This window comes from Numenius arquata, chromosome 2 (genome assembly GCF_964106895.1).
Source record: "Numenius arquata chromosome 2, bNumArq3.hap1.1, whole genome shotgun sequence".
Taxonomy (NCBI): domain Eukaryota; kingdom Metazoa; phylum Chordata; class Aves; order Charadriiformes; family Scolopacidae; genus Numenius; species Numenius arquata.
In genome coordinates this window covers 70233247-70250845 of record NC_133577.1, presented here as the reverse complement: position 1 = coordinate 70250845, position 17599 = coordinate 70233247, and the positions used below count along the sequence as shown (strand labels likewise).

At 37.2% G+C, this 17599-nt stretch overlaps 1 protein-coding gene across 1 annotated transcript in view; it reads right to left on the bottom strand.

The window, feature by feature from the left end:
• TRIM24 (tripartite motif containing 24) overlaps nucleotides 1-17599 on the bottom strand; it is a 63225-nt gene that overhangs the window by 23113 nt on the left and 22513 nt on the right. The window contains exons 2-6 of the mRNA XM_074164948.1: nucleotides 13777-13895; nucleotides 5446-5593; nucleotides 3163-3295; nucleotides 1738-1854; nucleotides 448-562 (exon numbers count right to left, since the gene is read on the bottom strand). Of these exons, the coding sequence (XP_074021049.1) occupies nucleotides 448-562; nucleotides 1738-1854; nucleotides 3163-3295; nucleotides 5446-5593; nucleotides 13777-13895 (632 nt within the window). The remainder of the gene's footprint in view (nucleotides 1-447; nucleotides 563-1737; nucleotides 1855-3162; nucleotides 3296-5445; nucleotides 5594-13776; nucleotides 13896-17599) is intronic.

Here is a 17599-nt window from a genome sequence, read left to right as displayed (position 1 = left end):
CACACGCTTTCTAAAACACAACTGGAGGTAATATTTTTCCAGGTACCCATTCTAGACAATTCTCTCCTTTGATTTTTTTATTGGATTGCTGAATTTATGAAAAAATCTGATGAAAAATTCTATGCATCACACATAGAATCATGACTTGCAAAAGCACAGAAAAAGAAACTGGGCTCAGAGACAGCCCTCATTCACAAAGCAGAGAACACACATAATAATTACAAGCAAAACAACAAAAAAACCCCAAAACCCAAACCCTCCTCCCTTCCGCCCCTCCCCCAAATCCCTACTTGTTCCAATAGCTTGTGTGGGACATCCCTCCACTGTGGAATTATGATAGGACATGCACAGGTGGCTAATGATAGAAATGGATTTTATTTTAATGTGAATCCACACAAAAAAACATTGACTGACATTCTTTGTTTCTTATGATAGAAATGAAATTACCTCCAACTGATGCAGCAGAGCTTTTCCCTTTTTGTTTATTTCTACCATCAGTGTAAATATGGCAACTTTAATATCCTGTTCCACCTGCTTTTGATTCTGATTCACTTCCAGAATTCTGTAAGTAGACAGTGTAGAAAATAATGTTATTTAGCTCAAAAACCCATCCTCCAAACACCATAAAAAAAAAAAACCAAAACCAAATCCTATTGCTAAGACTACGACATTTCTTGGTCATATGCACCAATTAATAGATATACCAACAGACACTTACAGTCGGGAAAATTACTAGGAGAAATAGAAAGAGCAAGTACCAGTGACCTATGATAAAATTAATTAACTGGTGGCAAATTCTAATGCCATAAGTCTGCAAAGTTACTGACATCTGCCACTGATAAATTTAAATGCTCACTGCAATTGAAATTCTTGATTTTTAATTGTCCAGCACATTTCTGGAATGGTTTGTGGTAATCAAAACTGTTTAAGTCTAATTTGTAGCTAAGGTAGATTGGCACTCCAGAAACAAAAACAATAAATAGATTTTCTAATTTAGTTATTTCAACAATAGTGCTTGAACTCATAACAGCAAAACATAACCTTCTATTGTGAAAACCACTACTCCTAAGATGCAAGAGAGAAAAACCACTTAGATGCAACAAAAGAAGAGAAGGGTGTCTGCTATTTTTTTTCCATCTCCACCATCCTCAAAGACAGGCAAAGAGAGAGGAAGAGTTCAAGTTGCACTCAGCATCCTCTACCGTGTTGAATCTTCTGGGGTACTGCCTTTCAACTCTGCTGAAGGAGCAGTTACAAAGGCCTACTGCAGCACTCATTTTACAGATTTATTTTTCTCCTAGGTTTGTAGTACCGAGTGAATAAAGCCCCAAGCATAAAAGCATTACATAAATCTTCAAATATGTGTCACAAGCATTATGAAAACATGACTCATAACCTTTCACTTTCTAAGAGGGATCTACACTAAGAAAATAAGTGTGCTGATGGTAGGGGAGAACATAAGACTGCCTTCTACAGTCTTTATTGCAGAAGTTGTTTTGTTGCACCCAACCTATTGCTGCCCATTAAGTCCAGAGTCTGAGCAGAAGAGTTACCTAACACAACCAAGCACATTAAACAGGCAGCAGTCACTACGGCAAACTGAAGATTTTAGAATTTCCCTTTCTCAAAGGATAAAAGGAGAGAGGTACAAAATGCACTAACCTAAACATTTAAAGAAATTGCCCTGTATATAAAGTTGCCTTTATGTCAGTTTCAACCTCAAAAACTGATACATACCTGTTTTGGATCTGCTTCCCCGTATATTTTATATACTTAGTCTTCTCCATCAATTTAGTGATTAATGTCTCAATGATCACTTTCTGGTTCTGAAAAGCTTCTTCTATAAACTGGTACCTGTAGTATATAACAGTGAGTATTTAGACATATAAAAGGTGTGATATACTTGCTAAAAAGCAGAATATCTTACAAAAGACTTTTTTAATTGAAGGTGCTGCTCAAGTCCAGAATTTAACTGTCGTTATGAAAGCATATGTCAGCAAGCGCTAATATATTTTATTTATAGTATATTTGAATTTACAGGGTATTTCCTGTAATTTTTATTTTGGTTTGAGAATTTATGATTTTCATAAATATGAAGGGATATTGTGTGACTGTAGCCCAATTTTAGCAAAAGAAAATTAATGTTGTGCTGTAGTCATCACTTTGTAAGTGACAGTGCATGTAAGCTATTACTTCATGCAAGATAAGGATGTAGAAACAGAAGAAAAAAGAGAGATAGCTGAGTCAGTAGAAGTCAGCAACATTTTAAATCAAGGAACTGAAATCATCAACAACTTGAAGAAAAAAAAAAAAAAAGAGGTAACACATTCTGAAAGGGATATAAATCCTAATAAAAGCACAATTGAAGAGGAAGACTGCAACTCAGCAAGAGCAAGGTTTGGCCTGTTCCAAGGAGGAACAGTGGCAAACACTTCTCCAACTATTGATGTTCACCTGGTCAGGCAAGCGAGTTCTTTGGGTGGTTGCATCAGATATAGCAAGCATATTAAATTTAACTTAAGAGTACATCTATCTCAGATCACTACTGTATGCATTAGCCAGCAAGACTATTGTCTTCTACTCAGAAGTTATACATAATCCTGCTTTTCAGCTTCTGTGGCCAGTAAGAGATGACCAAAGAACAGCTACCTGAAGATTTGAGTGTCATAAATAATGTTCTCAAAGCCAAACTATAGGTTTAGTCTTCCTTTTAAAAGGGTCTTCACAGAAAAAATGCCCATTTGCACCATTCTGGAAACATTTGGTAATGTTGTTAAATAGTCATCTTATTGAAGGACAAATGGAGAAATTACACATAAGTGCACAGTTGCATAACACAGTCCCTGTGCTTTCTAAGGACTCTCTGAAGAGCTGCATAGCAACAAATTCTGTCCAAGTAACTTGACAGTAAAGAAAGGTCTTGTGCTTAAGTCACCAGACTAAAAACTGGAAAAAATTAGGTTTTATTCTAAACTATCACACACTTATCAGTCACACTCTCTTGGATACAATCTCTGTTTATTTGTGGGCTTCATTTCTGAGCAGAGAATTTTATTTTGCACTTTTTTCACCTGACTGTATTCCATACAGCTAGAGCTACAATCCACTTCAAGCTATCTTCCTATAAGTGAGCAGCATAGAACATATACTTTGTTCCGATACCTGTGTTCTTTGTGTTCTAGTAACTGACAGTCTCGGCAGGTCAACTTGTCACAAGTTTCACAATACAACTTCAACTGCTCCTTTTTGTGGTAAGGACAAAACACAGGTCGCTGACTGGTCACACCAACTGCCTCTGTTGAATAAAGGAAGATGTCAGCCCAGTCTCTTGAAATGATGCAATGTTTGCATTCTCCTGTTTTTCCTTACCATATTCCTCACCTAGATGCTAGAAGTGTGTATCAGGCCACCTAGTCAAGAATATAATAGCTGTAAGCTCAAACTGCAATGTCACTCTTCATCAAGCATGGAGCTAACACCATTTCTCATGGAAAATGTCTAGAACCTATTTTACCATAACTTATTAAGGGCCCACGAAACTATTTACAAAAGGAATAAGTAGCCAGTACTGTTACAGCTGCAAAAGACATTGCACAACCAACAAGTTACTTTCTTAAACGGAAAGGAGATTGCTGACTTAATTTTTTGCTCTGTCCTCTTTCTCAGTCAAATGGAAAAAAGGACATTTGAGGATATCAAGACACAGGCATTCAAATGTAATGTCTTTACATACAGTAGTCTGTATGTAAGACATACAGAATATAATAACCAGAAGTTACTAATATCCCTTCAGGACCCCATTCTAAATGGGTGACAGGTCTCGCTTCAGCTCCTAGTGAGCAAATACCAAAGAGCGTATGAAACACCACCAGATGATAGAAATGAAATCTGTTCTTTAAACAACTTAACTGACAAAGCCTAATTTCTTATGAGTTAGGTTGAACATTGAGTTCATGAGGATTATATGGCTTGTAATGAAAACTGGCTTCACGCTGCAGCCCATCCTTCACTGCAGATCAGTAAGACTTCTTTTCCATACCCATTCATTTACTTGTTTTCATGAAACCTGGAAAATGTTATTTTCAGATTGGTATCCTTCAGTCAAAATTCTTTGAAACTCACCAGAAGTGAAAGCCCACATTATATATAAAATTCACAGGACTCGATATGGTGGAATGAAAATAAATACATATTATAATACATATATTTATAATAATATGTAATAATCTATAAAAATAATTTTTATATTTGTAAGATAAATGATGCAAGTCCAATGGATTTATTAGAACCAGTAGAAGGTTTGTCAGCAACCTACTAGGTTTGTAATTGTCCCACAATGTCATTAAAAGACAAGACACAATGGGCATAAACTGAAACAAAAGAGGTTCTCAATGAATAAAAGTACAACCTTTTTTACCATGAGAATAGTCAAGATTTCTCAGAGAGGCTGTACTGTACACCATGTGCATTGTTGTTGGTTCTCAAGGCCCAAATGGAAAAAGCCCTGAGCCACTTGATCTGATCTCATAGCCGACTGCTTTAAGCAGGAGGCTGGACTAGATGATCTCCCAAGGTTCCTTCCAACCTGAATTATCATAGACCCTACTGAGGAAAAACACCCTAATTCAAACATACTTCCCTTTAATTTCCAGGACAAAACATTTCAAACTTTAGAACTTAGCTAAAATGTAAATACTGGCATGCTTTATTGCTAACAGCATGCTTTATTATCAGAGTGCTGAAAAAATATAATCTATTAGTGCTTCTTTTGCTGCATTATACAACAATAAAGTTCATATAAACCATTTGCTAGAACCCTATAAAAACTAGAGGAGCCAAATGCCTAACTATTTTCTGCAGCTGATCTCTGAAGCCTAGATGTTAATTTCCAATTCTACCAGATGAAAGACAAAACCTGTGTGCATTTATTAATTTAAAACACTTTGCATAAAAAATCGTATGAAATACCAATCTGTATAGTTTCTTGTCACTATGCAGCATCTCTGACAGAAAAATGGCTATCATACTTGCAGCCATGACAAAGTCTCCTTTTTCAGTAGCTGCATTCTAATGCATCTAATGCTTAAAATTAAGTTTTCTCTTTTGTTAGCTGGATCATTTAAGAGATCCACTTAGATGGAGAGCAGCCAAAGAAACACCAGAATTGGTTCAAACGGTTACAGCCTTCAGCAATGAAATTGAAATAAGTGACCGGGAGGCAGGAAACTATTAAAACATATCCATTACCAATCAGAAAAATAACATAGTTCCACTAATTCATATGCACCAAAAGGTTACATCATAATGAATCTGTCCTTTTATATTTACTAGGATTAAGGAATACAATTTTTGAAATTTAGCACTTTAAAAATAAATGTGGTAGTCTAACACAGTTTTCCAATCCAGATACATATTCTTTGTGAAATTATAAATCAAGTGTTTTACCTGGAGATACTTCCTCTTTCTGCCTTACTGTATGATCCTTTGTGAATTTAACCCTCTGGTGAGCTCTGATGCAGGTCTTGCACAACCATTCTACACACTCGACACAAAAACCATTAGCTTCTGCATTGTCTTCACAGCTTGTGCAGACCTGACATGAGGAAGAACAGGTAGCTGTTAAAATAAATATGGAATATACATACATGCTTTTCTTCATATTCAATCAGCGCTCTTTTACAGTTTTCTGAAAACTGTGAAATGAGAACTCAGAACTGCCTGAGGTACAGGAACACTATAAATAACTGCATAAAAGTAATTGAATGTGACTTTTCAGAGAAAGTGGTCATTTTATCAGTGTTACTCTAAAACCTTTACCTGACACGATAAAAGTCAAACCATTACTCTCTGCCTGACACTGCACACTTAGAAACCATATAATGTTTACTATATACAACATACTCTTGTGAAATATTTACTCAATACAGAACACGATCAGCACTGCTCTGATTTTAGAATCCTCCCTCAGTTCACACAGAAGCTTTCATTTTAGTTTCTGTTCACCTGCTTAAAGTTTCAGGAGGTATACACAGTATTTACCAGCAGGGTTCTTCTCAAGAATCTCTGCATCACCACTTAAAGATAGCATTCCAGTTAAGCTTATCAGTAATGCTAACCTAGAACAGATTTGCAACCAACGCACTATAATTTTCATACTCTGGCCTGTTAATTCCTGGCGCTCTTTGGACTATACCCAAGAGATCTAGGAAAAAAATGTAATTATGGAAAATAAACCTGACAGCAGACCAAAACCTCTCTGCACAGAGTCAATACACGCACAAGAAAAAATTCCTATGAATGAACATCTCGAACAACAGGTTGAAAACTATGAATGATGGGACCTGGACAGGCTTGAGAGTTGGGCCCATGCAAACTTCATGAAGTTCCCAAAAGGCCAAGTGCAAGGTCCTGCAGGTGGGACAAGGCAATCCCGAGCACAAATACAGGCTGGGTGGAGAAATGATTGAGAGCAGCCCTGAGGAGAAGGACTTGGGGGTGTTGGTTCACGAGAAGCTCAACATGAGCTGGCAATGAGCACTGGCAGCCCAGAAAGCCAACCACATCCTGGGCTGCATCAAAAAAAGCGTGGTTAGTAGGTCGAGGGAGGTGATTCTACCTCTCTACTCTGCTCTTGTGAGACCCCACCTGAAGTACTGTATCCAGCTGTGGAGCCCTCAGCACAGGAAGGACATGGACCTGTTGGAAGAGGTCCTCCGGAGGGCCACAAAGATGATGAGAGGGCTGGAGCCCCTCTCCTATGAAGACAGGCTGAGAGATCTGGGGTTGTTCAGCCTGGAGAAGGCTCCAAGGAGACCTTATAGTGGCCTTCCAGTACCTCAAGGGGGCCTACAGGAGAGCTGGGGTCAGGGAGTGTAGTGACAGGATGAGCAGTAATGGTTTTAAACTGGAAGAGGGTAGATGTAGATTAGATATTAGGAAGAAATTCTTTACTGTGAGGGTGGTGAGACACTGGAACAGGTTGCCCAGAGAAGCTGTGGATGCCCCATCCCTGGAAGTGTTCAAGGCCAGGCTGGGTGGGGCTTTGAACAACCTGGTCTAGTGGGAGGTGTCCCTGCCTGTGGCAAAGGATTTGGAAGTAGATGACCTTAAAGGTCCCTTCCAACCCAAACCATTCTATGATTCTATGAACACCACCACTTCACACGTTCATAACATTACTTAACTTTTAACTCCTCCTTTACACGACCTCTGTAGTCATATCTTCACGGGGGTTTTGGTGGTAAAAGTAGTGAACGTACTTATGCAGATACTTGTTTAGGTAACTACCATCCATTTCTATCAACATTTAGCACTACTGCAAGTCAAAGCCTCAAGATGTCTGAAGATTACTATATCCTACAGATCACAGCGATACAATTCTGCTAGCAGGAGCAACAATGAGAAAGTTTTAGATTTTAGTTTAAAGTATGATTTTTTGAAAAAAATCCAACTTCTGCACCCGCACAAGATAAATATAGATTAAGTTAAAAAGGAAGCAAATACTTATATCTTATGCAGATAGATAATATATATGTAGAACTATGTCCCAGTTTCCCCTTCAAAAAAAAGAGGAAAATTAGCACAAAACTTGCCTTAAGCCACAAAGCAAGTTACTGACAGAACTGGAATTTGAACATAGGAGTTCCAGATTCCAAATGCTGTGCTTATTCTTCTGGATCATGCTGCCTCTCAAAGCAATTATCTTCTGAGAACTGAAGTTACAACGCAAGGGTTGTTGACCCCTCTGGTTGTCACTTGGAGTTTGAAGCAGTTCCTTTTCATTAAAGGTGACCTGCAAAGGAGAAAAAATTGGGCTTGTGCCCCTTTTTCTATTTCTTTACCAAACAGAGGTCTGAAAGTTTTATTTTTAAATATATTTTTAATTTTTTTTTAATCTTCTGCTTGGTTTCTCTTTTTCTTCCCTCTCTTTACAATAAAAATTCTAGTCCTATCCAGACTAGTTGACTAGGGAGAAGTACCAAAGTCAGGACATCATAAAAAAGTGAAGAAAATGGATGTAAAGCAATTAAAGGAAGTGAATTGGAATCAGGAAATTAAAAATTTTTACTTGCTCTTGACCCTTAATCTCAATGACATTTTGAAAAAAAAAAAAAGCAGCATTCTTAAGGAGTTGGCACAGCTTCTTGAAAAAGGAATTTAGAACAAACAAGTACGACAGAGGCATTACTTCAATTTTACATTTTCTGCGGCAGAAACTCTCATGAAAGAAATTCCCTCCCATCTCCTTCACCAGTTGTCTCCTCCTCAGATGTGCCAATGCAACCCACTGCAAGAATGTGGTGTAAAACCGGACTGATTACATCATTGTAGCTGTAGCTCAAAGATCAGTTACATCAGCCCTGCTGACCGGGCAGTAAACCACTGCAGGATGAGAAAGAAGTTTTAAAATCAGTCTTGTTGCCAGAGTGATACAACTGTGCTATGCTCCCGGATACCCAGAGGTGTTTTTGCAAGTTGGAGTGGAGCATAGAAGAATGAATATTTGTTTTCCTAGTGTAAAAAACCCAACAGTGAAAACAAAATAAGCAAGGGAAAAAAATAACAACAAAAGTCTTTCAGGCATTCTTTAAGTCAAAGAAGCAAAACAAAGACCAAAAAAAAAAAAAAAAGCAGGAACCTAATTTAAAAAAAAAAAAAAAAAAGAAACCCCAAAATGCTACCCCAGCCTTTCCAAGTCACCTTTAGCAAACTTAGGCAGATAAACTTGCTACGTGCCAGTGCATTTCAGTAAGTTCAAAGGATTTCTGAAGTTATTCATTCCTCCTAGATTTCAATATCTTTGTCTATTTTCTCTTTCACCATGCTTTAAGTTTTAAGGTTTTTTTCCAACTGGTTTGACCTGCTATAGTTGGAATGAGATTAAGATTGTGATTCAATAACCAATAATCAGGTGCTGACAAATGAACTGAAACTCTTCCTTTGTAGTCCCAAAGATATATATTCCAATTTTATACTCTTCAAGTCACCAAGTGGAAGAGAGACAGATTTCTAAAATTTTTCATAGACATCATAACTCATGCTGTCAAAATACCTATGCCTTTTAGGTAGAAACTAGATTTGCTTCTACCCACTTCTTATTTGAAATATGCATTTTCAGATACAGCTTGGATTTTGCTAGAACTCCTAGTTATTAGAATAAGTCATATAGCTAAAGTACACAGAAGTACAATTACTGCAAATATTTGCTATACTCTTAACAAAACCTAAAACATATTTCACTCTTATTTTTGTGACTCATACAAGCAGTAATTTCAAAGAAAATTCTTGCTAGTTAACCTGTCTCTCTTTATTCTGGTTAGACAGATATTTATTTTTAATTGCGTTTCCTTGTAATTATATTTAACTCAGTCACTAGTTTTAGTATTTATAACCCCAGGAATCATTCATTCAGCTTTCATTCAAATTTAATGAAAGCTGAAATTACTCAGCATGTTGCAGGTTAAGTACTATTTTTCTTTGTAAAGCTTGTATATTTACTTAAAAACAGATTTACATGCAAGATTTGGGGTAATAGAACTGTCTTCTCAGCTACTGTAGTAACTAACCACCCTTCCAATTAAATATACTTTGAGTATTAAAGAGATTAAATAAGCAATCAAATGTTTCCGAGTTTCAAAGGAAGACAGCAAAGTAGTCCAGAGTACTATTCAGTGAACTAATGTTCCAAACTTCAGCAGTGTAAATTAGATGCAATGGTTTCCCCTAATGGATCCAAAAAACACTGATCTCTTGTCACATAAAAAAAAAATCAATGAAGACAGCACCTATCTTTTGGGACATTCTTGTCTATATGTAACTCTAAACCATATGCTGATACCTCAAAATGCATAAACCCTAATCAACATATCCTCCTTGCCCCAACATGCCTACCACAGATGCTTCTCTTTGAAGCTCAACAAAACCATATTGTGACTTTTCTTGAGTCTACTACCCACTGCCCTAAACCAGTGGCTTTCAGCGACATTTTGGCCACAGCTACAGCTTTGATACACGTTCCCTTTTGGACACAGAAGCTATGAAATCAGGACCTAGACTAAAATGCACTAGAGGCTCAATATGTTGCAGCAACATCAATGTTATCACTATGATCTTCTCTTCTGCATCAATCTCACACTTCTCATTTTTACTATCATGGCTTTGCACATGCATTTTCTTCTGTTAAGTTCCTAAATTTCCCTTACTTATCTACCCTCTAGTCTTATTCAAATTTAGCATTTGCTTCAGCAACATCTCTTGGGTTTGAAGTTCCTTTCTGCTTACTCTGATGAATCAAGTATAATTAATTTTTATTTTCAAACTTCTCTTCAGCATCCAATAATTTTGACAAGTTTTTCAATAAATCATAATGTGAAAAAAATTATACAAGATCTGCTCTTTCGAAGTATTTATATCTTAGTTGCCCACAACCTAAAATGATTACTTTCAGGAAGATGACAACTGCTTTCCCTTTACTCTCTTTTCTGCTGGAAAGCTTCCTATGCTAATTAGCCAGCACAAAATCCTTCATGTTCTCTTCTTTATGCTTACTTCTTTTGCTCCTTAAGTTTTCAGTAGTAATTGCTAGAAAGCACAGCTATGTAAGTGGAGTACTCAACTGCCACCATCAGGCTCAGATAAGGTAAACATGATTTTAGGTAAATGGCTGGCACTTTAATGAGTTCCAGTTATTTTTCTCACCCCACAATTCCAGTCTCCATGATACATCATTCACTCCTACAGTTTTGTTTTAATATGCTGAAAACCATTTTAATATTATTACAATTTTAAATCTGAAACAACCAAACACTGAATTTGAAAGAGGTTTTTTTTGCAGTCTCTCTTGAATTGAATTAAACCAGTCCTTCTTGACAACACACATGTACAGGCTAGTCACAGATATGGACCAGTGGTTCTAAGCCACACCACCACTTGCACAGAACCCATGGATTGCTTCTAATTTGTTAAACATCACACTAAAGCTGCCAAACTATCAAAGCCAAACTAACCATCTCAGTAGAAAATTTCTATAACATAGCCAAAGCTTTTGACAGAGTTTGGATGATCTCTGATCCAGTATTTCCTGCAAGTCTCAGCATCTTTTCCACTTTAATTCCTCTGATCTGTTGCCTGTGTTGCTACTGGCAATTTTTCCTTCTTTTCTCTTTGCTCCTTCAAAGGCAAAACAAGACAGGGCGATTAGAAGGATGTATCATCCTTAAATCTCCTAACATTCCCTAACAGGACACTGATCTGTTTAACTATTATTGAGTTAACTTTGCTGTTCCACAACAAACAGCTTTATAGAATGGTGTAGCACTTTTTTTATGGTTCCAATGTCAAAGTACAAAGGAATGTCCAAAAAGCTTCATTATCATACCCAAATTAATCTATTCAAACAAAACAGAACTGCACATAATTCATTTCCAATAGGTAAAGTACACGCTCACTTAGCAGTCATCTAACAAAATATTTAGCTCCATTTTAAAAAAAAAAAAGTCAGTAGAAAAGCACATGACTGTACTACTCTGCTGCTTTAGCAAAGTCTCCTGGTTTGCCTTCAACCGCTGCAGAAAGTATGCTGAGTTCAGCCAGGGAACTCAGTTCAGTTTTTGTTAGGAAGAGAAAGAAACAAATAAGGAAAGGAAGAGTAAGACAGGTGTCTAAGAAGGGAACTTAAGGAAACACAAATGCTTTGAAAAACCTCCCTGAAATCTGCTCAAACCACTCAACAATGGATGATTCCAAACCAGCTGTTGAAATATGTGGAATTTCTCTGTATGTCTCTCCAGCAGATAAGATCAGAAGGCCAAAAAAAAAAAAAAAAGACATCTCCCTCAATTCCAAGGAAGTGCCTGACGTATAGTCCAACTTTTGATACCAATCAAAATGCAACCGATTTCACATGACTATGACCAACCTCAAGAATATAAAAACTCCTTGAATTTTCAGTTCCTTACCAAGCCTCAAAGGCCTCAATTCCTCACTTAACATTCACAGAAAGCAGAAAAAAAAAAATTGGGGGTGGGGAGGGGGTGGGTGCATGTAAAGACTTTGTGACTAAACCCAGGAAAAGTAATTCTACTGCTATCACCACTCCCCAAAGGAGTATTTCGAGGACTTGTTATAGAACTAAGCAGAGGTTATGGCACAGGTCCAAAAAAAAAATTCAGGACTGCTTCTGCATAACAAAGTTATTTGTTATCTTGCTTCTCTTCCTAATTTTAAAGTCACTAAAAAAAATATGATCAAATTTTCAGTGCAACAGGGACTATTCATTTTCTCAATCTTACTGGTAGAGTATTGAGAGACGTTGTGTAAATCTCACAACCATCTCCAAAACTCAGATGTTTCCCTGCAACACCCAGGGGTGGGGTGGGGGTGGGAGAACTAAACAAAAACCAACAAAAAAAACCCAACACACAAATACAAAAAACCCCAAACTTCCAGCTGTCCTACATTAAGAGAACACTGTTCATACTTCCAGAGACTCCCAACTAAATTTCAGTTTCTGGTAAGGTCTATCATTTCTCAGAAATCCAGATGCAAAATTCCTCATAAGATGAACACAGTTTAATGGTTTTTGAGACGTAAGTTAACTTCTCTTCCTCAGAGATGACGACAACATTTATGCCTTTTATAGTCAGTGAGCTAGTATCACAAACCTGACGGTACTTTCATCTGCTCTTGAGAGACATACCCATTCATATATGTAACAGCAAATTTCAACTAAACTTTGAAACAAGAAGACTACATAATAAAGGACCTCCAAGAAGCTGCCCCCAAAACAAATGGATCGAGAGCCAATGATACAGGTCCCTAAAACAGGAAAGTGAAAAAGAGGCATTTTCAAAATGAAAGGAGACCACCACCTAAATGTTAGGGGATGAGTTAAAATGCAAGCTATGTTGACATAGTAACCTTTTTGTACTGTTATTATGAGGAGTGCAGGAACATATAAAGAGGCTGAATTAGTTACAGTAAGTTCCTAGAGTTTAATAAAACACTTTACGAGTAAAGAGATTCTTGAGATACTCTCTTACTAGCTAAAAATGAAGACACGCAATATTTTGGTACCAGAGACTGCTAAACTGTGGTCCTACACAGATGTGATTATTCATTTGGTATTGCTTCCACACTAGTACTTTCATCCAGAAAAAACATCATGAGGAGAAAAAAACCAGTACTATTATTCTTCCAGATAAGCAGGTTTTGGTTTTATGAGATGTCTATTACTTGATTGCAAAAGGAAGAAGAGGCAGCCTACATAAGAAAAACAAACAAGAAACCCCTAAAACATACCATCTTCCCCAATTGTAAGTTTGAGCCTCTTGCTTGGTAACTGCACTGCAGCTATTTAGTGCCATGCTTTGTCAGTGCTGAGATAAGAAAAACAAAGTCCATTTAACCAGACGATTCAGTTTTACACTGAGATCTCTTGACGTAGTGTTGTTCAAGTCTCTGCTTCAGAGAATGTTTCAAGTGCCCTGTCTAAAGCACAGAAATTCCCATTTTAACACCTGTTCCTTAATTTATCTTTTGCTATAATGATGAAATTTTATATCAACAATTAAAAATACTTTAGAATAAGGCAACCACCTTCTTCACATGCATTTTCAGCGATTTTAACTGATCTTCTAGAGTAGTTACCCTATGTGATGACTAAGTACTTGAAGTCTTTTTCTGCATAAGAACAGCAAAAAGGCCACACAGCAAGAAGCCAAGGATATGCATACACATCCAAAAGGTGTTAACTTGATTACATGTTAATGCACTTACCTGATTTGATTTCTCTACTGTGCTACTGGGAACCTCTGTGGTATCCTTCACAAAAAAGTTATCTATGATGTGTCTCTCTGCACATTCCTGACCACAAATTGGACAGCGGATAACACCGACTGGGGGGAAAAAAAAAATTTGATTATGCTTGCACAACTTAAGGTATATCAAACAACTTCAAAGACAGCTTGTAAGGGTAAATACTTTGAAAGGATGTTTTGATACTTTTCTGTCAATAAGGTGCGAGTAAAAAAAAGCTAATTCTTATTTATCGCTGAAGTAACCTTTACCTGTTATTCCCTGATGACATATTCTTTCAACCAAGGTCAAGCACCTTTTTATTTCAATCCTATAAAGAATTTGCCTTAGGCTTACAGAAAATTAATTTATTTGTTCTAAAGGGAATGTATTCCCAATGACAATTTGGTGTTATAGAATAGATTCAAATAAACATTTATTAGTGTGGAGTATTAATTAGTGACATTGAGCATTATTACATACACCCACATACACACCAGCAGCGTGACATGACTGACTTCCAACTGTGTAATATGAGAAACTGAGATGTAATAAATTCAAAATGAATGAGGCAAGTTGTATAGAGGAAGAACAGACCTGTATTAACATTGTGACTACCTTCACACTAAGCAAGGGAAAGCAAGTAAGAAAGACATAGGAATAAATAAGCAAGGTCCTCTTTCTCCTCTTCTCTGCAAGACATACTGGGGAACAATTCTAAGATAATAACATACGTAGACTCCTGATTGAAGAAAGAGCTGAGAACCAATAACTCAAAGGGTTAAACAATTAACAGCTTTCTCAAGAGAATAAGAAGGACAAAGTCAAGTTCAAAACTTGGGGTTCAACAGTGAGTAGGCTAGACTGAAAGGGAAAAGATCTATATAAACATTTTAAAGAAGACACCTTTCCCAGGTGCAGAAAACAGAAGTCCTCTTAGCACTGAGGCTTCTTTATCATCCAAGAAAAATCTCTAAAATGCTAAGCATTATCATCTTGCTTTAAGAAAATTATCAGTCGTTACCACCAAAAAAAAGAAAATCATTGAAACTAAGTTAGGTTTAAATAATCACTTAGGATGTGGAAATCATCATGCAAAGTCTACTGTAGAATAGTTATGTGAGTCCATACTGAGATAGATTGTAGACCTACAGCTGCCATTTGAAAGGAGGCAGGATTTTAGGACCTTAAAGAAGATCAGAGGCGCCATTTAACCCATTGAATTTAACACCAATATATAATTCAGCACTCGCATATTTAACTGAACTTGCATAGGCTTAATTCTGTTCCTGTTTTACTTTTACAATAAAATGTAGAAGTACAGAAACTATTAAATATTGCACTTTCTGCAGAAGAACTTAATTCCTTACTGTAAGTGCTTCATACAAGATTTAGGTAACTTTTTCATAATGTTCTTCCAATACACACTACAGATTTAACCCCACTATAAAGCAGTTCTCTAATAAAAGTCCACCAGTTTTACTAAATTAGCTCTTCATTCTGGAAATTCAGCCAGCAGTTCTCCACTTGTGTGCAAGGCACTTAACACCCAGCTGGAAGGCTATGATGTTAAGCCTGGTTTTATTATAATTGCTTTTTTGCCAGTCTGCATTTCAGTACGTATTTGCGCAGCTTCTTTTGATATACAAATTCTATATTGTGGTTAAAACTTCTGTAATGTTTTTTATACCATCATCATGAAGGATAATTGAGAAATCAAATTCTGGTATGTCAGGTAGTTAATAGAACTATTGAGTACTGAATTTCTACTTTTATTAAGCAAATAAACTTACCACAGTCAACAGTGAACAAATCTCCTGATACTCAAGCTACATACCTGCTAAAAAAAGACTATTTTTCTTTATATTTTTCAACAGTGCCGCCCTCTGTTCCCTCACTGCTCATTCTTGACCCTGACAAACCACATTGCTTTGGGCGAGCCCAAGTGACTGAGTCACTCTTCGCATGTGATTTGGAGCATGGTAGAGACAGAGAATGAGACTGGAAAACTGCTTCAGCCATGGATGTTTCTCCCACTCTCCCAAGCTTCACCTTCAGCCCCCGAACTGCTTCCCTGACCCAATGCACGACACTGCTTACACTGAAGCAACATGAGAAACGGGGTGAGGATGGGAAAGGGCCAACACCATCACTGCAGATTAAACATGGAACCACTGCCTTTGAAACAGATCAGTTGTATTAAACTGAGTTTATAAATCAGCTTGAATTGAAAACATGGCAGGCAAGGCAGGAGAAGGGGACAAATTAGGAAACGTACTAACATAAACTAAACATTTCATATGCATTTTCACCAACAGAACACTGCCAAGTACCTGTTCAAGAGATTGCTCAGAAATTCTAGACTGAGATGGGAGACAGAGGAAAGGAAAAGTGCCCAAACCTCTCCAAATCCTCTTGAAACTTTTTGGAGAATTTCTTATGCTGTCTAGCCTAAAGTCATGGTTTTCTTCTGCAACTGTTGGGTAAGTTTGCTTTTATTATAATCCTGAATTGATGACTGCTACACAAATCCGTTTTAAACCAGGTTTAGTCAACCCCAGGACCATGGCTTTAAGTGAAAACACCTAGTACCGTGATCTCAGTGTAACTGTTAGAGCCAGTTACACTGTTATGCACAGAGCTGGCGACGCAAGCCTTTTTGGCACAAAATGTAAAACACAAATCAACCAAGCAGCATTCCTTTTAGGTTCTTATCTACTATTCTGAATGTACCCAAGGCTCTTTCAGTGACGTACTGAATAATATAAACCATGTGTCAGTCTCTTCCTCTCCGCTCCCCAAGTGAGAAATGGAAGGTGCAAGCAGAGTGCTCTGTACACGACTTTTCATGCGTGTTGCGTTTGAAACAAGAGGGCTGTGGCAAATAACAGCACCTGACAAATTCAGGCAGGTTCCTTTCAGAACTTCAGTCTAGCCACTTCAAAGAGACACGCTCGCACAAACACGCTGCACATCAGCACTGGATTTTCTAGTCGTGTTTCTTATCAGTAAACAAATAGTACAGTAGAGTGCACCGTATAATCACCACACAGTCCTGCAGAACGTGGTGAGGAGCCGGTAGTTCACCAGAACTCTCACATAACTAAGAGAGACACTAAGTTACTAGGAAGGAAAAACATGGTTTACAATGAACCCAGAATTCAGAGCTTCCTACGGGAAAACAGAAGCAGAAGAGGAAAGGCTACAACTATTTTGGAACTAAATGAGAAACATGGGTAAATACAAAAACAATGTATTCAAAGTTAAAAAAAGAACAGTGATTATATTCAAGTAAAGACACACACTTTAATTTAGCAAAGCTCATGGACAAACATCTCTCTGTTTCAACATTGGCATTTCTACTGATGTTATCAGGGTTATCTGTCGTAATTAAGTACTAAAGTTCTATTTGGAAACAGTAATTTTCAAGTAAATTCTTGCTTTGCAATACCAGTTACAGGATGCAGCTTTTTGTATAAAATGATAAAACTACACATAGGCCAAGCAAAGTTTTTAGCCATTTATCTAATACAAATTGTACAGTTGTCATCCATCACAGATGTGATGGGATGGAAGTCAGTTCGTGTTATTTATGTTGCTTACAGTCCAAAACACATCAGCACAACCCTAAGAGCACAAACCCGTAAAGGCCAGGCTGGAGAAAGTCATAAACAAGAAATATCAGATGCAGGAAAGTTACTTGATTTGTTCAGTATCTGTTTCTGAAGATGACACATAACATTTGATTTGTTTCATGAGCAAAGTCCTCTTTTTGGATCAGATCTGGTCCAGTAACATGGTGCAC